This window comes from Hetaerina americana, unplaced genomic scaffold (genome assembly GCF_022747635.1).
Source record: "Hetaerina americana unplaced genomic scaffold, ioHetAmer1.1.p SCAF_62, whole genome shotgun sequence".
Taxonomy (NCBI): Eukaryota; Metazoa; Arthropoda; class Insecta; order Odonata; family Calopterygidae; genus Hetaerina; species Hetaerina americana.
Window position 1 is genome coordinate 1243469 of NW_027287228.1, and position 23593 is coordinate 1267061.

The window sequence follows — 23593 nt, forward strand, 5'->3', positions numbered from 1 at the left end:
GATTGTTTCTCCCTGAAGAGAATAGGAATTCGATTCAAAACTATCGAATTAGAGTCGCAGAGTCATATGTATCATGCGTGGCAGAATTTATAGTACTTTTGCGAATTACTTTTTAAAAATTTCTTTAGCGTGAAATTTGCACGAAATGAGTGACAACCTGGTGTTACCCCTTGGTGCTTTACGATTCGGTGGTGATTGATTAAACAGTTTGTATCGATGGTAATCGCCAAAACTTGTAAACGGCAACATATATCAATCAGGTAATATGCGTGGTTATGACTGTAAATTTTTCATTAATATGTATGGAAACAAGACGAGGGCCGGCGATGGAATTACGTGGCGAGATGATCGAGTCAGTTAGGTTCGCAGATGGTCAAGGAATAGCGAGCCCGACAGCCAATAGGATTGCTCACTTATGGTTGAGTTCTTCAAAGGATAAAAGGCGAGGGGAGAGAGTTCACCCCAAGACAAGGGAAGTAAGGAGATAATGAAGAAATACTATCGTTGGGGGAGACAATAACTCGATGGGAATAGACTAGATTGGGCGGAGCAGTTCTTGTATTTGGGGAAAGAGTGTTTTAGAAGAAAAGGGGAGTTGGAAAGGGCGGAGGGCATTGGTCGAAGGATTGATGACGGGGGCACACTGATAAAGCACGAGAGCTGTCCTGAGAGTAACCTCCATTTCCGTGAGACTTAGTGGAGGGAGGAGCCAAATAGTTTGCTATATTTGACAGACACACCCACCCAATAGGTCAGCACGCCTCGAGCTGCATTGTTTGGAAGACCACAACCGCCTGTCGTTTGTTCGTACAGCAGCGAGTGAAAATGAACTACACAATTGAAATTCCCGTCAAGTGTGAAGTTCGTTGGGAGATAAGGTTTTCACTGATTAAGGAAACTTCAAAGCTGTCGACATTTATCATCGGGGAATTTGTGATCTGTACGGACAGAATGTCCCGCGGCACACGCCCTTGCGGCGGTTTGCGGGGTATTATGTAGATGTAGAAATGTGATGAGTGACAATGAGAGTTGTGCGTTGTGGTTCAAGTAAGAGTGAACGGACCAATGCCCATGGTGATGGTGATTGATGGTGACAGATGTGGCCGCCCCCGGCTGTGGCGGCGAACAATTAACATCGCCGGAAAATTGACGAAAACTTTCGCGAAAACCGGTGTTTTACGATACCTGAAATACTTTGAAAGTTTTCCATGGATTTCGACGACTCCGTTTCTCACGGGAAGGCGACTGAACAGTTAGGCCACTGTATATGTTTTATGCTCTTCTCGAAAGATGTCGTCATCGGTTGGCTACGATCTCAGGCGGTAGAATTTTATGCTGAAAGGAATCATAAAACTAGTTCAGAGATATGACAAATGTTTATGTCATATGTTTGGCGAATGTGTACATAAATAGAAGAGATATTTAGTTCTGAGATGAAAATAATAAATTTACTGCATATATTCCTGTGTATTTGTAATAGCATAATGGAGGTTGCTTTCTGGACAACCCTCGTATGTAAAGGAAATATGAGAAGTGAAGACTTTAAATTAGGAGCGTAGTGCTTAATGGGTAAGAAGACATGTCTTTGAGGGCAGTGAGAGGATGGGATTGGCTTTCGAGACGAGGATTTGGAGAAAGGGGAGAGGGACAAGGAACAACGTTTAAAACAGGGTGGACGAAGAGAAACATCCGAAGAAGCGAGAAGAGAAATCCGAAGAAGGCACATCAAGTGGATGGAGGGAACACTGGAAGCTAATGTTGGGATGTTGATAAGGGCCATTACCGAGTGGAGAACATTGTTCAAGCGGGGTAGACTGTCAAGAAGGAAGGCAGTGGACTTCTTATATCTACATCTGCACCATGCCCCGCAAGCCGTCACAAGGGCGTGCGGCAGGGGGTGGTAGGTCACCAGCCATTCTGCTGAGTCATCTCATAGAGCACGAACGAGGTCAGAAGAGACGAAGAAATGAAAAAAAAAGAAATAAGAGGTTCTCAAGATACTAAGTTAGTAAACAATCGCCATGGTCCGTTCAAAACCTCAAAATCTTTAAAAGAAGTACTGTACTTTGAACGATTAATCTACAGGAATCGTTTTTCTCAGATAAAAAAATTAACCGCAGAGATTTATGTATGAATAAATGTCACTTTTTTAAGGCAAAACATTATTTTATATATATATATATATATATATATATATATATATATATATATATATATATATATATATACATACATATATATATATTTATTTATATGGGTCGCGGTAGTCCAGTGGGTAGAGTGTTGGACTGCTGACCGGAGGGTCCTGGGTTCGATACCCGGGTAAGTCACTCTGGGAACCGGCAGCTCCACCCTAGCTAAAGTGATTTTTCGGGTACCAGGTCTTCTTGGGTAACCATAACCGCCACAGGGAAAGGAACTGGCCCCCTGATGTGTGAATTTCAGACGCCGTATAGGGCTTAGTACTGGGTGATCTCTACCATCACCTACCAAACCGACCTTCGGGTTGATTACTGTGTTTATGGTTTATATATATATATATATATATATATATATATATATATATATATATATATATATATATATATATATATATATAAACACAGATGTAGATTTTTAGAATATAGAGACACAAAGAAAGGACACTCACAATTTGTTATTTTACGTTTCTGAAGACGACAGCCGTGCTGTCGAAACGTAAAATAACAAATTGTGAGTGTCCTTTCTTTGTGTCTCTATATTCTAAAAATCTACATCTGTGTTTTTATATATTTGTGTGTCGCCGATGAGCGTTCCATTTCGAAGATATTTTAATATATATATATATATATACACATAAATAATATAAAAAATATACTGTTTATATAAATATATATTCAACACGGAAGTGTTGAATAACAAACTTGGACAGCAACAAACAATATAAGAACCCAATAAAAGGTCACTAACACGTTATTTCTTGATCTTTTCGACGGAATTCAGTTCCGTCTTCATCGGAAGAATGGCCATTACTTCTATTTCTTCCGATGAAGACGGAGCTGAATTCCGTCTAAATGATCAAGAAATAACGTGTTTTGTTAACGTGAAATAACATCTTTTTATGTTTTCTTACATTGTTTGTTGCTTTCGAAGTTTGTTATATATATATACATGTATATATATATATATATATATATATATATATATATATATATATGTATGTATGTTTATATATATATATATGTGTGTGTGTGCGTGTGTGTGTGTATTTTTCCCGATCTCCATGAATATTTAATACGTTTCCGCCCGTCGGCTGATTACCATATCTGCCCGGCACTTCCCCAATACTCGAGGCTTTGCTACGAAGAAAGGTATATTCCAGGGCATCTACAAACCCCAAGAATTGCTGCTTCAGACCCATAAAGGGGAGAGGAAAGATTAAACGCGGAGATGGACTCCGGGCTTACGTATCGGAACGTATCTTTCGGAATCCTTCCTGGTGGCCTAACCAGTCCGGGACAGTGTCGCAGAACTGAAGTTTAATATATACCTATTCAGCGAAAGTGGCTCCGAATGGGACTCTTGCCGCCGTTCCTCTTCTGGATTCCAGGTCAAGGAATGACGCCGACTGATTTCCGTATGCTGAGAAGTGGGATTCGATTACTCATCTCGGCAGGAGGCGTAAAAAATGTCCGAGAGACCGTTTCCGAGGAACTCCCCCCCCCCCCCACCCCCCTCACATCGGACTGAATCTGGAAACGGACATCCCCGGGCGGACTCGCCCCATGAGAGAAGAGACTTAAGAAGAGTCTTAAGAAGAGACTCGAAATACGAAAACACGCCGTCAACACCAGCGCTATGAACGTGTGTTGTGCCTAACTGACAGCTGTCCGGTGACGGTCACACTTCGTATATTGCTTTGAAAGCGAGGTGCACAGTTTTACACACAACAACTTTTAAACCATTTTCAGAAAATAATGTAAATTCTATCAAGTATTCATAAAAAATGCGGCTTTCTCCAAAAAAATCAGAACCTAATAATTAAGGGTCGGTTTAAACAAAAACAAAAACCAATGCAAGAGGGATACTCAAAAAACTTTGCATTTCTACATTATAGTATTTATCCGTCGAATATTTTTGCTACACTGCGTTGAATTATCTGGATGGAATTATGATGTTTAAGGCTAGCGAAAATATGTACTCGACGATGAAAATTCTAGTCCGTAGAGATGCAAAGTCATTAGAGCCAACCTTTTTCATTTCAATGGATTTTCACAAATTAAAAGTCTTGACATGACAAGGAGCGAACATATGGCCCAAAATTTGTCACGCGATCATCGAATTTCAAAAACAAACATAAATTGCTGTCGGAAGTGAAGTTTTCAATGTTCATAGAGGTATTCGTCTGTCTATATCGGCAATTATTATTGCGAACTGATGATGCGTCTGTTGATAAAGTAATTGAGGGTCAACAAATGATTTACAGAACGAAACCCAAGCACAAATTAGCCTGTGGTTGTCGACATGAGTCGAGAACGAAGTTCATTATTCGATCAAAAATCATTCTGAGGTCGTATATCATCATAACATTACTTAAATGATGATAATATATGGGAAAAGTTATGAGAAATGTTCGAAATATTTGTACGTTTAGACATTATCCCGCATTTGCGAGTGCACAAGGTAGCACCAATTGTAGCAAAATAGATAAAGATGCGGAAGTCTGTGGTAAAGGAAAATAGGTGAGCCTTACGATGGCAAAGGAAAATATATCACATATTACGAAGGTATGAATGTGCAATAAAATATCACAAAGTTGTTCTATCGAAAATTATGTTAAAAAAAGAACGTTGTGTCCTCTGAACAGTTGAGGTGTCCAGGAGGTCATTTGAGGACGCGATTGACCCTCACGTCATGACAGCGAAATAAACTATGCTGGAAATATGAAATGGGTCATTGTCGAAGAGGACGTCACTAACGCGGCACGACTGCCCACGGTAGACACGGGACGACTCCGACGGCGACTAACGTAACTATTAACCGCACGTAGGGGTTTTGTGTCTGTTTGACAGCAGTAATGGCAATATTTTTTCGATTATCTTTCGAACGAATTGAACCCACTGAAGCACAGCATCCATCCGTCGATAATTCAAACATCAATTCACGGTATCCGCGCAGCGAGGGAAAATTTGACTTTCCCGATCTTGAAACATTTGCACACGATGACCCACAACTTTTCAACTCTTCCGCGGTAGGTTCGTACTTCGAATGCGTGACGAGATTTATAATTCGGAAATCGCATCGTAAAAGAAAATAGAGGTTTTGTTAGCTACAAGCAAGATTTGTTTTAAAACCAGCTTCTTCGGCGACCGTTACCTCGTGACAACGGCAATTCAAAACTCACTAGTGCAAGTAACGTTCAGATCTATCGAAAAAGTATCAATCGATAGATTCGAGGCTCGACCAATGATTCGAGCACCGGTCGACCTCCAAACGCGATTTCAACTCCGATCGGTGTAGTTTAACTTTCTCCCAGCACTAACAGTGGCACTGCAAAACAAACAGTTGAACAGAGCAAGCGTGAAGCATTGCATTGCACGGCCCCGACCGGCGAAAACAAGGAAGCACCTTTTATTACACCTGCCAGCCCTTCCGGCTCTTTCGTTCAATGACTTCATACAACGCGCCTTGGCTCGACTGGAAACAGAATGACCCTAGGGTGGGGCAATGCGTAATTGATCTCGCCAAGCGGAGCATTGCCGAGGGAAAACTATGATTAATTTCAAATTCCGATCATCAATGATAGTAAATATGAGTGCATCTTTAAGTATTCTAGAAATCTTTTCCTATTGACTAGCAAATCTTAATACTCTAGACACCTTCATCAAGTTCCGTAATCGTTTTTGAAATCAGTTGATCCATTCTGTGTAGAATTTGGCTTAGCAGACATTGGAGTCACTAGACTCGTACATCGCCATTTTAATCAAAGTCTTGACGAGAAGTGGGTCGGGGGATTTCGGAGTCTTGCTAGATGGTTGCCATTGAGGAGCATTTTTATAATAGCCCTAAAACATTTTAGGCCGTTCTAATATACATAGTATCCAGCAAGCTACCGATAGGGTGTGGGGCAGGGGTGATTTACATGCCACACTACTTTTGAAAGAACACTTTTCCCCCTAACGCAGTCGGATAATGTTATTCTGATCTCTTATTGCGATTGAGGGAAAAATGACGTCTTAAATCTATTTGTTCTACACTTTTATCTGCTAACTTTATTGGCATGATCCCTCCTACCGTAGTACGATGGGAGTAATAATAGATTGCCAATATGGTCTCCTTATAATTTATGACCTAATTTACACCCAAGTCCATGATTAACCATTGCAAACACACGGCTTTTTGCCCGCTGTTAGTCCGAAGATCACCGTATCAATTCACACTTTATTGTACAATAACCTCGACCGCTTGGATTTGAGGGCTCATTCGCTGTACGTGTAAACACAGTCATCAACCTGAAGGTTAGTTCAAACGATTAGGTTAGAGCTCAACTAGAAGTAGCCTTACGACCTATGAAATTCACTCATTAACGGGGCAAATAAGGGGGGCCAATCCCTTTGCCTTAGCTGCCCATGATTCCCCAGGAAGATCCGGTACCTGGAAAACCACACAACTTGGGTGAAGCTGAGGGTGCCCGGAGGAGTCCTCTTGAATCGAACCGGGGACCTCTGGTTAGCAGTACGGCCCTCGACCCACTATCCTTATTCACTTTTAATCTTGACTCACGATTCGTTAATAAGAAAAGTCGAAAGGTGTAAATTTTCAAATGGAAGTCGAGAAAAACCTTTCATTTTCACAGTTGGCAGTTCTTGGTCACTGAAAATTCATTTGAGTTAGGGTGAAAATATATATTTCCCTCCAGGCACCATATACTTACCGATAGAGAGAGAGAGAGTTAGCTTTGAACGCTGGGAGGCTGACGTTGGAGCCTTCCTGATAGTTCAATGAAACTAGGTTAACGTGATGGCAGCGGCCAATCCAGATCCCGAGTAAAACGCACGCGTGTGCGTGTGAAGTGGTCATCCCTTTTGTTCACTTCATCCTTCGTCTCCTGAGATTCGCGTCCGCTGCTCCGCGCACTCTACCTTCCTTTCTGACCCGCGTGATGGATCTCATGCGGTCAAGGAACAACTCGGGTGACACTGACCCATTTTCCGGGAGGGAAGCGGGCACTCGGACAGTCACTCTTGGGCATCCCAGAGGGCAGTCGGCGAACGCAGGATGATGAAAAAAATAAGCGTCGCTTTCATTTTCAGTTCAGTAAGGTTGATTACCCCTCAGGTCAATTACAACAAAGAGATTAGCAGGGGCACGTATTATCTTGATAATAGACGCGAACTAACATAAACAGAGGTAAACAGTAGGGAGATTGTTAGGTTAATTAATATAAAAATATTCATGAAGGCAACAATCAATGAATACTGTTGTCTATCAACATGATTTATAAGCAATGATTAATGAATGATAGACAATGATTGTCGATCAAGTGGCTGAGGATCGACAAAATGGCTGGCGAAACTCAACTATAAGTGTAGTCATTAAGCGACCAGTCTGACTTTTGCGACCTTGTCAATCGCGGTGTCTTAAAATGCCAGGAAAGAAAAAAACCTCGCCGATTATCATCGTCCGTTTAATTTCAACTCTGCACGCATCATGGTCTCCATCTAAATCTATGAGTAACATCTTTTAATCACTTTCCTTTGACTTAATGTGTGTGTCTATCTCTCTCTCAGATTCCGTTTGAGCAATTTGCATGCTTATTTGGTCTCCATTCCCCCTCGGCCTGATGTGAATCGGATCCGATGTCCATTGGGTTCATTTATTCCACTTCTGCTTCGAATTCTTCGCGGAATACTTCCTTCTCCCACATCTTATTCAATTTCCACCCTTTGCGATTCGTCCATTTAATTTTCAATCAATCACTTGTGATACCTCATGCCCACTGTTTCCAATCCTTTTGTTTTCTCTCTTGTCGTCCGAGGCTCAATGGCACTAAAACAGTGATCTGAATATATCATGTTTCAGGCAAAGGCAGACCATACCCGTAGTATGTTTCCCAAGGACGTTTTGCTAGATGCTAGCCGTAGACTTTTCTTCTAGTGGGACACCTTCGCTGCCCGGACCATTACTTTCCCTACATCCTCAATTGCTGGTGATTCTGATCACGGCGTCGCTAAATACGAAGAAAGTCCAGAAATCAACTGACGTTTGGAAATATGAACCTTGGGACAAGACAAAGTTTAATTGTTTGCATCCAAAAGACAGAAAGCGAGTAAGAAAGGGAGATCAATGCTAACAGTTAGAGATAAGGCGGGTAAGGTAATAGTTGACACAGGAAACATCCAAGAGAGATAGAAGGAGTATATAGAAGAACTGTTTAGTAAAGAACTTAGACCAACAAAGTTAGACATTGAAAAGGAATATGACGTAGAGGAAGATAGCGTAGGTCCAGACATACTGGACAATGAGATAGAAAGGGCATTAAGGGAGATGAAACTAAATAAGGCCGTGGGGGTGGATGACATTCCTACGGAACTATTGAAATGTTTAGGAAAATGTGGGAGGAAGAGGCTATATGGGCTGATCCGTAGTATTTATGAGGAGGAAATCTGGCCGGAAGACTTTGTGAGATCAGTTTTAGTTCCTATTCGGAAAAAGGTAAAGGCTACATCATGTGAGGACTACAGGACGATAAGTTTGATATCCCACGTAGCTAAAGTTGTTCTCAGGATCATTAACAAAAGGATTGAGAGTAGGGCAAGTGATTACTTAGGGGTTGATTGGTTTGGGTTTAGGAAGGGGAGAGGTACGCGTGATGCCATTGCAGTAATGAGATTATTAATCGAGAGGAATATAGAACACAACCAGGAGGTATTTGCCTGTTTCGTAGATTTCGAAAAAGCGTTTGATAGAGTGAATTGGGAAAAACGAAAAAGTATTTTGCAGAAAATGGAAAAATATTGGAGAGAAAGGAGGCTAATCCAGAACCTGTACATGTCTCAGACTGCTCAGGTGCGGGTGGGAAACGGGGAGCTCCGGATGGGCAGTGTTAGGAAGAGGTGTAAGGCAGGGTTGCCCAATATCACCGTTGCTGTTCAACCTGTATGCAGAGGAAATGATCAAAGAGGCATGGGAAGAACTCGAGGTAGGAATGAAAGTGGGCGGGGAATTCGTAAAATCAGTTAGGTTTGCTGATGACCAAGCTTTAGTTTGTCAGTCAGCCAAGGGGCTGCAAGCATTGCTGAGTGAATTGGAAATTCAGTGCGACAGGTATGGGATGAAAATCAATATTAATAAAACAAGGGTTATGCGATTTTCTAGAAAGGAAAAGGCTGAGCTAAACATTAAAATAGGAGGGCAAAAACTAGAGCAGGTAGAACAGTTTACATATCTCGGTAGTGTTTTGGACCAACACGGTCAAAGTAGTAGGGACGTAAGGAGGAGAATTGCGCTAGGCAAAGAGGCTTTCACAAGGAGGAGGGAGTTGATGACAGGGACTTTGAATAAGGATGTTAAGAAAATACTCGTATAAACTTTGATATGGAGCGTAGCTATGTACGGAGCGAAAACGTGGTCACTGAAGGAGGATGATAGACGTAGACTGGAGGCTTTTGAAATGTGGGTGTGGAGAAGAATAGAGAAGGTGAAATGGACAGAGAAGAAAACAAATGGGAGGAAGTATTTCTTATTCCTCATTTGTTTTCTTCTCTGTCCAATTCACCTTCTCCATTCTTCTCCACACCCACATTTCAAAAGCCTCCAGTCTACGTCTATCCTCCTCCTTCAGTGACCACGTTTTCGCTCCGTACATAGCTACGCTCCAAATTAAAGTTTTTACGAGTCTTTCCTTAACATCCTTACTCAACGTCCCTGTCATCAACTCCCTCCTCCTTGTGAAAGCCTCTTTGCTTATCGCAATTCTTCTCCTTACGTCCCGACTACTTTGACCCTGTAGGTCCGAAACACTTCCGAGATTCGTAAACTGTTCTATCTGCTCTGAGATACACCTCCGCATTTCTTAAGGATAATTAAATTAATGACAATAGGTCTCGAAAAATGTTTCGGTGAAATGAATTTTCCCACGAACCGCTTGTCTTCTTTACATTGGACGATAGTGGAACACGAATTTTCTTGTAGTGGCTTTTCAGCGATGGCGTCCCAATTCCTCTCTTATTTTTTCATCTCTTTAATCCTAAGAAAGTGCTTTCAACCACTCTCGAGGAGGAGGTAACGCGCAGAGAAATGACCGTGACTAATACTCTAATGTCACTTTCGCGTTCATGAAATGTTTTCTAAAATTCTATTCACGACAGAGCGGTCAACGCCTCGCGATAAACCTGGAGTCCACGAGGTATTCCAGGGATAAAAGGATCGCTGATTCGGCCAGCATAACTCGGACAAATGTCTCGGACCTCGTGTTTGAAGAATCTTGGCACGGTGGGTTCTTGACTTTTTTAAATTGTCGATGCTCAGTTTTGATACGTGAATGACTTTACAAGCATCGCCGTGAAACGTACAAACTGGGAGAATAATGCACGAAATCAGAATAATCAGATAAAAATTATTCGTGGATCACAGCCGACCTTTCAATTTGGTGAATTTTATTACTTTTCGTTTCAATTTGAAGGCTTTTTTCCCCCCAGATTGCTAAACATGCGACTTCATTGAAACCGGACAACATTGAAGAGAATGCAGAAGAGTTGAACTTCGATATTTTTTCTAAGATGGCGGTTGCGCGGAACTGATATTCTCTCACTGAAGTCTATTGCACCAAATACGGTTCATTCAATTGTAAAATATTATACCCACTGTAATAAACCCGTTGGCGAAAAAGTGTGCCCATTTTTAAATTTAAATTTTGGAATTTATCGTTGAATGATTGTTATTGTCATCGTCCATCAGTGCACTGCCCTTTGAGGAAGACTCTGGACGGACAGACTGGACAATGGTCCATTCCTTTGGCTCTCCGAACATAGCACAACCAAACATACAACATCACAGTAAACCCTTCTTCGATACTTCCTTCCTCCCATACCCTATAAAAAATAAACCCATTGAACAAAATAAAATTACGCGATGAGCAAAGTTTGACTTCGTGAGAGTCAAAAACACCGGGGTTCATTTGTCGAATATCTTATTGTAATAACAGTCAATTCCTCTCAAGACGACACCGCAACTGACCTACCCAATATAAAGAGGAACTGATGGGTTGAGTTGTGCAGTATCGTTTTAGCCGTTAGTGTTTCAGTGAGAGAATAAAAAAGGGTAGTGTAAGTTATGGGGGAGTAAATTCACAGTTGCGATACTAAATAGTAGATTGGAGGAATGCACGCCCGGACGTGACGGAGAGATTGATGATTGGATGCATGGGAATGGGGAAGGGATATCCTTAAAAAATCAAAGGCTCTGAATCCAGCATCCGTTGAGAGAGGGGGCGGGGAGGGATATGTTTAGGATTATTCAATCTGCCATCGCCGTCCACTTCGCAACTCACTCAATCACTTTAACGATTTCCATCTCTGCCACAGGGAGGTCATCGAGCACACGGCCATCAAATTCAACGGAAACGGGACGATTACATCCATACCGAGACATCCGCTCATCCTCGTTCCGGAAATGACGAACGGGAGCCCATCGGACATTGTCCACGTTCCAAACATCGCCCTTCTGGTAAGAGTTTGTTTCATTTAATTAAGAAGATAAAATAACAAATATATATATATATATATATATATATATATATATATATATATATATATATATATATATATATATACACACACACACATATATTATTGAAGTAAATGTCGAGCGATGATAAAACGTAGTACATAAAAAAACCAATATCAATGCATGGACACAAATGAGCCACCTTCGTCGAAAAAGTATCTTTCATATGTTTGACGAAGGCGGTATTCCCGTCGGAAAGGTAGAAACAATGACACGAGTGTACTTTATATTTATGTCTATGTTTTAATATGTGTTTTATGCACACACAAAAACGCATTCATATATATATATATATATATTATATATATATATATAAGTTAGTATTGTTTATGCATACAAAATTTCTTCGCCCTTCTCCTCCTACCTCAAGGAAGAGAAAGACGAAACCGAGGAAGAGAAGGGGCTGGAAACACTGGATGGAAGGGGAAGGTGGGGATAGGTTGAATGATATGGAAGGTTTTGGGAGGGGAGGGGGGCTGAAAAATGTGAAGATTGGGGTAATAATATAAATGCCTTCTATATTGGACAGTGTGCCACACTGGAGGTTTTTCATTATTTATAACACGCGTATGTATACATACGATCATTGTGTGTGTTTGTGTGTGTATATATATATATATATATATATATATATATGAATGTATATAAATATATATATATAATATATATATATATATAATTATAAACGACGAATGGAAATGCACATACGTGGTTAAAAAAAAGCCAATTTATGGATCAGTAAATTGTTTAATTTCTACAAATGAATCTTCATAGTATACAGTTTGGTCAATTATTTCAGAACCTGAGTAAAAGAGGTTATTTAAATTAATTCCCTTTCTGCAAATCATTTTAAACCAAGCCTCTATACCTAGTTAATTTTCTTACGTCACTAGGTATGAAATGAAAACATTCGAAAAGGAATACCTAGTACTAAAACCTCAGAATCGAAAAAGGATATACGCACGAGAATCGATATACAAAGAATCGAAAGCGAGTAAACAGATCTGTACTCGACCCATCTCCAATACAACTTCTGCTGAAATACTGCTTTTAGGCTTTCCGTAGAAATCTCTAGAAAGTTGCATTTTTTCCGCGAAATCCTTGTAAGTACGTCCGATGGGATGGAAGATGGCTCACCAAGGAATTCACGGAGAGGTCTTGAGAATCCAAGGAAGGTCAGAGGGGGCATTTTGAATGCCCTGGGACGAAGCAGCAACATGCAATTGGAATGAATCAAGTAATCATTCGACAGAGCTACGTTAACCAAATTGGGAAATAGAGCGTTGGTCCACATCGAGTACAATGGGCCAGTGCTAAGTATTTAAAGGCTTTCAAATATTAATCCAAAAGTGAATCTGAAATGATTTCACTACGAGAAACAACATTTTTTAAAATAGTTTTCGACGCTCCTACATTGCAAACACCTCCCGCCATTCGCCAGTCAATGATAATGCGTTCGGAAATACTGAACTCGATATCACTGGCTCTCCAGCGTGGCGCTCGAGTTGCGCCGGACGATGAAGTTGGGCGAAATGCATCGATGCGGCATCGATACGGGCTCGGGTCACACAATCAAACAATGGACGTAAATCTCTTTAAATGTTTTTCAACTGATCAGAATGGCGGTAGATGACAATCATTGACAGTAGATTTAGGTTATCAGTTGCACTAACAGGGAACAACCATTGACTGCATTCATTATATTCTTTCAAAACAGTAAAAAATCATTAATGACGACATACGTATGAGTCTGCAGGCTAATTTTGAACTTGACCCTCCCATATGATGAATACACTCAAACCAGTGCAATGTCCGTCCGACCAATCGGAGGAAGAGATCCGAGATGCGTTTTCATTCCGCTCGTTCAAACATTGACGCTGACCCCTTCCCTCCATTGATGCAACCCAGTTGCAAGAAAATGTAATCTGTCGACACTAACCGGCAGAAATAAAGCCTTAATGTCTGCAACCTTCAGCGGATGTTGCCCAAAATCATTTTAAAGTACCTTGGCTTCATTATTAATTGGTATTCTATCCTGAGTGCTATTGGGAGGGTGTGCTCTTTCCAAATATCAAGGTATTCTATGAGTTTTTCAGGTTTTCTAATGAAATATTTATAAATTTATCAAGGCGTTTGACTTCCCAAATCAAATATTTTTGAACATATACCGTGCATGTCGCAATTTATTGCACGTTTCTCCATTTCTCAAAGCTACAAGTTAAATTACGATTCATCTGAACAAAATTGTAGAACGTAATGTGGAAAATTAAAAGCTGCGCATTCTGAAAAAAATAAAATAGCTATGATGTTTGAAGGAAAATATTTATTTCTATCATAGACGTGAGAAATTTTAATCGGTGCCAACTCTTGAGAATAGATTGATTTCAAGTGACTGGAATGAAAAGGTCGGGTGATGTAGTCTAATTGTGGCCTGTAGATATCATGTAAAATGAAATCCAATTGCAAAGGGCATTGAAAGTATGGTCATTTCATTCTGATAACAAATGTTTCATATTCACCAAATCAGCCAAAAATATCCCTCTCAGGAATATGACAACCACTTTCTAGCAACTGGATTACCCTGGGAAATGGACCATTGCCCCAAAGCCATGAAACACTGCTAACATTCACATGAACATACGAGTACTCTTTCAACGTTTAAATATTCACCCCCTGCCGCACACCCTAGTGGTGTCTTTGAGGGTACTAAAGTTAAATAATACCTTCCTGTTTCTCAAAAGATAATGTTTTGTTTACATATATTCCCATCCCATACCTATCGCAGTGATTTATGACTGATGTGGTAAGCGATTTCTAACTAAATCTCGATCATGCGCGCCAACATGACCAATATAATGAGATATCAGCCTACCTTAATTCCAATCTCGATTGCTTGCCGTACCAATATCATAGCATCATACACCACCAATAATTGGAAAAACAAGGGTGACAATGGACGATGCCAATATCTTTCGAAAAATGCATACCAATATTCAAAAAATACGCTCCATATTTTAGTATCTGAATAAATCTCCAACAAACTGTTTCCCATTTTTTTATTGTTATTGCTTCCGCGAGACGTGACATGGGATTGTAGTTTTTAAAGCTTTTCAAGTTCCCTTGCTGGACCTGAAATCCAGCCTCGAGGGAACATAGTAACCCGCTCCGCCATGGAAGACGAAGACGACTCCTGAGATCGCCGCTTTCTTACTTCTACTTCCATGAAACTAATTCCGACGTCGAATAACAAGATTTATGTTGCCATGGAAACAGTAGCCACCTCAATTTTGTGGCATTTGGGATCGATAAATTCCTCTTTTCCGAATCGAAACCCTTCGGCCGTTCCAACGCGAATGATGATTTTGGAGTTTTTCCAAATCCGTCTCTTTCCCCACCCACCGTAAATCATCCTGAGAAATGCCCACCGGGTCCTAAAATAAATGAATTTAAAAGAAATATTCGTATTTCAGTTGTTCACGAAGGGAGAGTGAGATGTGAAAACAAAATATATGCAGAGGCTGGAACTCCAGTGGGTAGATAGCTCATCTACTTAACTGTAGGGTCCGGATTCGATTCCGGGTGACACATATCGCACCCTGAGGAAATAGGGGTTCCAATATCGTGCACACAACTCATTTCCTACAGTTGATAGTTTAGGCACCCCGATGAATTTTCTCAAATATAACGAGACCTTCAGCGATGAATTTCTCATTCCTATAACTTGAAGTAGGGCTAGACAGATAGATAGATAGATAGATAGAGGTGAATAAAATTGTCTGAGGCGTCACTTTGTGGAAGCGGGAATATATGTGGAACAACTAAGTATTTCTTTCTTTTCCGATAGATAGAGGTCTTTATTTGGGAGAAATTGAGACTTAGAGGTCGATTTTCATGGAGGGATTTTCTGCAAAACATATTTGATATACATGCAATGTAATTAAGCACAACCATTTATCCTAAATTTGAGTATAGAACTTAAACCTCCTCATCCTTTGTGATTTTTCTGGCAGACCATAAGCGGTACAGGGAAATGCGCTGGTCCCCCAAATTACCCTACTAATGTGTGACCGTCACGCACCTTTGGGCTTAGTTTGGGATGAAAAATAACCCGACCTGTCAATCTGACCTCCGGGTTTCATGGGGATCGGGCTGGTGCCGTGGATAGCGCACTGGTTTCCCTAAAACCCAAGATAGAATCCTTAAGGGCACCCGATTCTCCAAAAGTGTCCCGAATTCTATCGGTGGTGTTACGTGCTCCAAGTAGAATACAACGTCTGTCAGATGGGACGTTGATCCGTGTGACCCCTAGGAGCCCACCATCATAAGAGTACGAGACTAATGTCGACGCCGGGTTTCTCTCTCACGAAACTTTCTTCCCCATTCCCCAAACATCCTAAATCAGTCAAAAAAAAACATCTATCTCGGTTGGCGCAAGTAAATTTAGCTGTTCGACGCCTCTTCACTGTTAACTACCACTATTGCAACAATGATTAAATAATTGGTGAGGAATACCCTTCGCCTAGCACGACAAACCCTGCGAATCGATTAGTGTGTTTTGTTTCCACGGCAAACACCGTCGGTGGATGGTGACCGACCTACTGACCTCACCTTCCCTTCTTTGTCGTTCCAGAGCATGGCGAACATCCTGGAGGGATCCTCCTACTTCACCAGGGCCGGCTTCAACCTCATCGTCCGACAGACGGACTCCGAGCCGATTGAGGAGATGACTGCGGAGGAGTTCATGTTCGGCTACGAGGATCCGTTGGTGGGCCTCGGGAACACCCTGCTCCCCTCCTGGATACACTTCGACAAGCTGGGACTGATCGACAGGGTAAGATGCACATTTTGCAAACCCCTTTCATTCACGCAATACAATCCCAACGGCGAGTAGAAACTATGACGAAATCGATCCCTCTGATTCGTTGCCACTGTTGAACATTTGAACAAGATCCTCCTGTCTTCGTGGGGAGTGGATTAATATGATCGCATCCCTGGGTCGCACTAGTCGAAAGAATTCTCCAAAAAGAGAGCGCGCAATGGTCCTTTAAGCATCGACACACGACTTCACAAAGGCGTGAGTTGCTAGGGCAACGGCCATACAATTAGCCCATGCACCAATTACGATAATAGCTGTTAGTCAACATTGCATGTGTTTGCTCGCAGCTTCATTTATAGCTTGTCGTCCGATTTTTTCCCTGCTCATGACAGCCAAAGTAAATACTTTTTTCTTCGTATTTTCAAAAGAAACTTGAAAAATTTATCGGCTTGGAAGGATATTCAGATACACTAACATAGAAGTATTTTTTAAAAATCATCATCATGTGAGATTAAATTTTGCCAAACCATGTAACCAAAAATCACACACAATCACATATGTATAAAATTATATGTATAATATAATATATATAATATATTATATATATATATAAATAATATATGTGTACATATATTATTATATATATTAATATATAGGTATATATATATATATACCTAGGCTAGGAGCCAGACAAAAGGTAGTCCATCGTCATCCCACGAAACCCTTGCAAGGGAAAACCAGCAGCAGCAGGACAGAAGACGCAGGAGAAGAAGACAAAATTAGTTAGAATAGGAACGTGGAATGTTAGGACAATGATAAGGACAGGTAAACTCGAGAATATCAAGCAAGATATGGAAAGGGGAAAAATAGAGATTTTAGGTCTATCCAAGGTGAGATGGAAGGATAGCAGGGATTACTGGAGTCATCAGTATAGAATGATATACAGCGGCAGGGACGAGAGCCAACGAGGGGTTGTCATAGTATTAAATGAAGAGGTAGGAAGAAGCGTAGTCAACATAGAACAGGTAACGGATAGAATACTACTAGTAGAGATAAAAGTAGAACCGACAAACTTGGTTATTATTTAGGTATACATCCCACGAGCAACGATAAGGAAGAAGAGGTCGATAGGATATACGATCAGTTAGAGGACATAATCGCGTATGTTCCTGCAGGGAAACATATGAGAGTGATGGGGGATTGGAATGCGAGGGTAGGCGAAGGAAGAGATGGTGATGAGGTGGGTGACTACGGTTTAGGCTCGAGGGATGACCGCGGGGAGAAAGCAGTTGAGTTCTGCAGGAGACAGGAGTTAGTCATCACCAACACTTAGTTTAGACACCACAAAAGACGCAGGTATAAATGGAAAGTGCCAGGTGACTCAGAAAGGTTTCAGCTAGATTATATTAAGGTTAGACATAGATTTAGTAACAGTGTGATAAATTTGCACAGTATCACCTTCTACAGCCTCCGGCGTTAGGTACTCGTGGGTTTGCCGTGACATTGTTATGGACGGCCGACCTTGTGGTCAATAAGGTAGGACCTCCCGGTCTCGTCTACGGCCCCACGTGCTCTTGCTTGCATGAGGTCAAGTTGAATTTAAAAAATATTTTGCATTGCAGAATAAGTGAATTAGTTCTTCCTCTGCCTCTGTTCTCCCAGATGGTGGTAATAACACATTGGGGAAGCCTTCACGACTCAAGGAAATATTATTTAGTTTGGGCAGTCTTATAACAGGTCGTTAGAAGCTTAATTCATCCTTTTTGTGAGTTTTTGGCCACGATTTTTCTTGATGAAAGGTAATACACCCGCTACAGTTTGATTTTGGGGGGTGGGTGAAACCGATCCCCTGCAGCCCCTACACTGCACATCGTGTTCGCCTCAAATCGGTCCTTAGATCATCCTTCCTCCCTCACTCCGTGATGCTGTCCTCCCCCCCACCCCCAAACCCCCTGCCGCGCATCAATCATTCCACTACGGCCTTCGACTTCACCTCACCCCACCTCTCCATATTTCCTCCATTCTCCTGCCTTTTCCGTTATTACCCTCTCTACCGAATTCCTCTTTGTGTCTACCTGACATGTTTAAAGCCTCGGTGTTCGTCTCGCTCGGCCCATCTAACTTACATTCTCCATTCTTCCCCATGCATCTCCAAATACTTACTATCTATGCCCTTACCCTTCCCTCAAGCGCAAGCTTCCAGATTCATACATTCCTGCATCTACATGATACCCAGCAAGGCACCGTTAGGGTTTGTGGCAGGAAGTGACCAGGAAATCAGATATGCAACATCAAAAATTACATTTTTATCATCTGTTAGTTACCAATAAATGCAAAATATATTTATCTGATGAAGAGAATGAGATCGCCAAGGAGAAGTTTGGGATGGTGCGACGAGATAATGTATAGGCTTCCTATCCTGAAAGGGCCTGGGTTGGAATCCCGGAGATGGCAGGGATATTTCAATGGTATCCCCATTTGGGGTGCACAGGCCGAGAGCACTTCGAGTGAAACACGCCGTCCGTCGAATGGGGTGTTAAACCGCGTGACCTCTCGGCTCCTTCCGTTATTAGAGTAGGCTGATTTCGAAGCCGGGTTTCTCTCCAATCTTCTTCCAACATTACCGGGGGCAATGAAAATATTAATCTAACTTTAGGAATAAAGAGAATGTTCGGATTGACATATTTCGTGTTCGATTCATAATCGTTTCATGAGGAATCCCATTTTTTCATGCCTGGGCACTTATATTTTAAGGTTTCAAAAAAAGCAAATTTCCCAATATTCTGTGAGCTAACAATGACGAGAGTGACCATATTGCGAGTCGCTGGCGATAAAATGGCGGCGGGTTCGTTTTTGGCTCGAGGCTCGGGTCACGTGCGCAAATATGTTTTGCATTCGTCGTCAGAATATCACCCGAATCGCGTGCCGAGTTAATTTCTTCGCGTGGTTTGTGCCGGCAGTATTAGGCCAAATGGTCCATGTCGTCGTCGGGTGGACGATGATCATCAACCCCCACGATGTGTCGGCCCTTGAAATTTTTCCACACAGGACAATTGCTCTTTTTGGGAAAGGAGCAGTTCCCTCCCGAACGCCTAATGTATCGGGAACACCGAAATGGAATGTATAGATTCGATTAAATACGAGGGTCATCCGGAAAGTAGTACCCGTTCGTGAAATAAAGACACAAAAGTAAATATTAACAAACATAAAAAATTTTATTTGAAAGAGGATACTTTAAACTACTTCTCAACATAATCTCCAAGCAAATTAAGGCATTTGTCATAACGTGTGACAAGTTTCTGTATTCCTGCTGCATAGTCCTTCGCCGCCAGCTCATTGAGATACGCGAGGGACCCATCTTGCACAAATTTTTGCATAATGCAGATGGTGTTTAACAATTTCATGAACAATTGTTCGAGAAACATTGGGAAAATGCTCACAGATGTCATCAATTGTGACGCGCCGATCGTTCCTCACGAATTCGTCAACTGAGCTCACCAGTTGGTCTGTAATGACAGACGGTCTCTCCGAACGCTCATCGTCGTGTGTGTTCCCCCTCCCCATGTTGAAGTTGCGACACCACCGCCGAACAGACGACTCGTCCATTACATTGTCTCCATACACCTCCTTTAATTGGCGATGAATATCACATGGGCGAACGTTTCTTGCATTGAGGAATTTAATCACTGCCCTCACTTCACAACTGGCGGCGTTCTCAATTTTTTTAAACATTGTAAACAATCACAGAAACAACACAGGCAATGCTAGCGTCACGCAACTTGGCTCAGAGAAGGCAGACAAGCCACTGAAGCTATCTGACCTCGTCCAGCGGCTACTCGCGTCGTCAGCACTTCATGCGGCACGAACGGGTACTACTTTCCGGATGACCCTCGTACCTAGGCGTTACCCTCGTTCACGACCTCTCCTGGGCGAAACACATACTAGAAGGAATATGTGGACAAGTTAGCAAAGGAACTGCGATTTATTTGAGGAGTACTGGATAAATGTGATGAAAAGGTCGAAGAGAAATGATATCTTTCGCTGGTTAGGCCTTATTTATAGAATGCAAGGTGTGATCAGAAAAAGACCGGACTGATTTCATTCTGCGGAAATCATTCAACATATAGAAAAAAAACACAATGCGCCATCTAGCGACACATCTGACGACTAAAACGAGAGGTTTTGTGTTTGTTTACCTCGAGTCGTTACGCAGCAGCAGCGGCACGTGTCTTAAGCTGTTCGTCGCCGCGTGCAACGGCAGCAAAGAAGGAGCTAGAGGAACAGCGTGTGTGCTTGCAATTTTGTTTCAAACTTGGCAAAAGTGCTACGAAGGAATTTGAAATTATTCAGCAAGCCTTTCTTAATGAAGCTATGAGTCGAAGCCAGTGTTCTGAGAGGTGCAGTTGTTTTAAATCGGGCAGAAACTCAGGACAGATGAAGATTCGCGAACGGGACGGCCTTCCACTTCGACAGACCCCAACCATCTCAAATTGGTGAACGATTTGGTGCGGGCAAATCGTTGTTTAACTGTTAGGGAGATAGCCGAGGAAGTGAACATTAGTTTTGGATCCTGTCAGACAATTTTGACTGACATTTTGGGCATGACGTGCGTCACATCCAAAATTTGTCCCGCGGGTGCTGCCTGATGAACAGAGACAAAAATGTGTCAGGAACTCCTGGATCGAGCCAATACCGACCTAGAGTTTCTTAAAACCTTCTTTTTGTTTTCAAAGTTAAAATTAACCTTGAAAGGGCGCCGATTCGACTCTATTGCGGACATTAAAACTAATTGTAGGGCGGACCTGAAGAGGATCCCTAAGGCGGCTTACCAGGTAGGGTTCGAAAGCTGGAAGGAACGTTGGCATAGGCGTGTCGTCAGCCAAGGCATGTACTTTGAGGACGACAAGTTTGATTAAGCTGTAATCCGTCGAAATAAACAATTTATAAAATCAGTCCTGTCTTTTTTTGATCCCACCTTTTATACAGCATATAGTACTATATTGGATCCTCACGAAGTTGGATTGATTGCCGAATTGGATCGCATGCAGTGCAGAGGAGCTTTGATTTGTAAAACGTTGTCATTATGATAAACTTAGTGGGGCCTCATTGTTATTAGAGGAGCTAGACTGGGGATCACTCAATGGAGTGAAGGTTAAATAACAGATTGAAGCTCTTATTGCATATGAATTGGAAGCATCTCTTTTCTGCGAAGATGTTGAGAATGTATTTTTACCCCCATCGTGCTACGGCGGGGGAGATCATGTCAAAATAATGAAGAGAGATTAAGTGCAGAGCCGGACAGATGAAAAGATTTGATTTTTACAACGAACGAAATGAGGCATTAGAATAATATTGTCCAACCGTTTGCCACATACCCCTAGAGGTGGCTATTAAAAATACAAAATACAGGCCCGAGCCGCGCGGATAGAGGGCGAAACGTCGATGAATCGGCCGAGTGACCGCTTCGATGGGGACGGTGTCCTTCCCATCGATTCTCCGCCTCGCTCCGCGTCCGTCCGGAGTGGATGGACACTTCAATTTGTCCGTTCTTTCCTCACACAAGGTAAATACCGCGAGGCTGACCTTCCCAAGTCTTGGTCAGCTTCCGCGTATCTCAGCCAGCCGGACGCGCCGCGAATTCATATCGCCGTTTTATTTAAATGCGCCGTGCCACACTCTGCGTGTTTTTTTTCTCCCGAGAGCGCACTGTTTTTTATGTCAGAAGGATATGCGAACGATCAGAACGTTCCGTGAAAAGTGGCTAATCCGAACCGTGGCCTTTTTAATTTGAACCACGGTCATAGGAGACCATACACATACGCCACGTACTAAATATTTGCGCCCTGGTATGACGCGATTAATAGGTTTTGAAGAGAAGGCATCCCACAAATCTCCTTGCTTCTTTAACAATCACAATGCAATAGAGAAGATTTCTAAATTCGACTAGTTGATATTCCCAACCTTCTCTGAATCTCCTAAAGAATAGATATTCCGCTGAATATTCTCATATATTTACTTTCGCCAATAACATAAATACTATTCTAAGAAATTTTGATGCTTCATAGTACTTTTAACCGTCTCAAGTGTAATCTAAAACATTCAAAATCACATCACTCGTACTCTGAACAAAGAAAAATGCATAGCGATATTTTTAATCAATAATATGTTATTAATGTGCGAACTGGAGGGGGTGGTAATATTTAATGCCTATTCAATCTAAGGGTATACCCATCTTAGAAGGACCAAGCTGGTCAAAATAGTAAATACATAAGAAAAATAAAAGCGTAAGACAAAGAAGCTTTCAAAAAGAGAGAGTGTTTCATGACGAAGAAGTCAAGTATGTTACGAAAATATTATCAAAAACATAGATATGGACCGTGGTGTTCTGTCGCGGGGATAGAATAGTCACCGAAGCAGGATGATAGAATTAGATTGGAGGGTTTTGAAATGTGGGCGTTTGACAGAGTGAATTGGGAAAAACGAATGAGTATATTGAAGAAAATAGGTATAGATAAGAGGGAAAGGAGGCTAATCCGCAACCTGTACATGTCTCAGACTGCACAGGTGCGAGTAAGGAACGGGGAGTCAGGATGGGCAGTGTTAGGAAGGGGTGTAAGGCAGGGTTGCCCATTATCACCGTTGCTGTTCAACCTGTATGCAGAGGAAATGATCAAAGAGGCATGGGAAGAAATGGAGGTAGGAATGAAAGTGGGCGGGGAATTCGTAAAATCAGTTAGTTTTGCTGATGACCAAGCTTTAGTTTGTCAGTCAGCCAAGGGGTTGCAAACCATGCTGAGTGATTTGGAAATTCAGTGCAACAGGTATGGGTGGAGAATCAATATTAATAAAACAAAGGTTATGCGATTTTCTAAAAATAAAAAAGCCAAGCTTAACATTGAAATAGGAGGGCAAACACTAGAGCAGGTAGAACAGTTTACGTATCTCGGTAGTGTTTTGGACCAACACGGTCAAAGTAGTAGCGACGCAAGGAGAAGAATTGCGCTAGGCTTT

General features: G+C 41.7%; 1 protein-coding gene across 1 annotated transcript in view; it reads left to right on the plus strand.

Annotated features, from left to right (window-relative positions):
* The window catches only part of LOC139695696 (scavenger receptor class B member 1-like), a 123432-nt gene that overhangs the window by 19246 nt on the left and 80593 nt on the right, over positions 1-23593 (plus strand). The window contains exons 4-5 of the mRNA XM_071594473.1: positions 11565-11706; positions 16397-16597. Coding sequence (XP_071450574.1) covers positions 11565-11706; positions 16397-16597 — 343 coding nt within the window. The remainder of the gene's footprint in view (positions 1-11564; positions 11707-16396; positions 16598-23593) is intronic.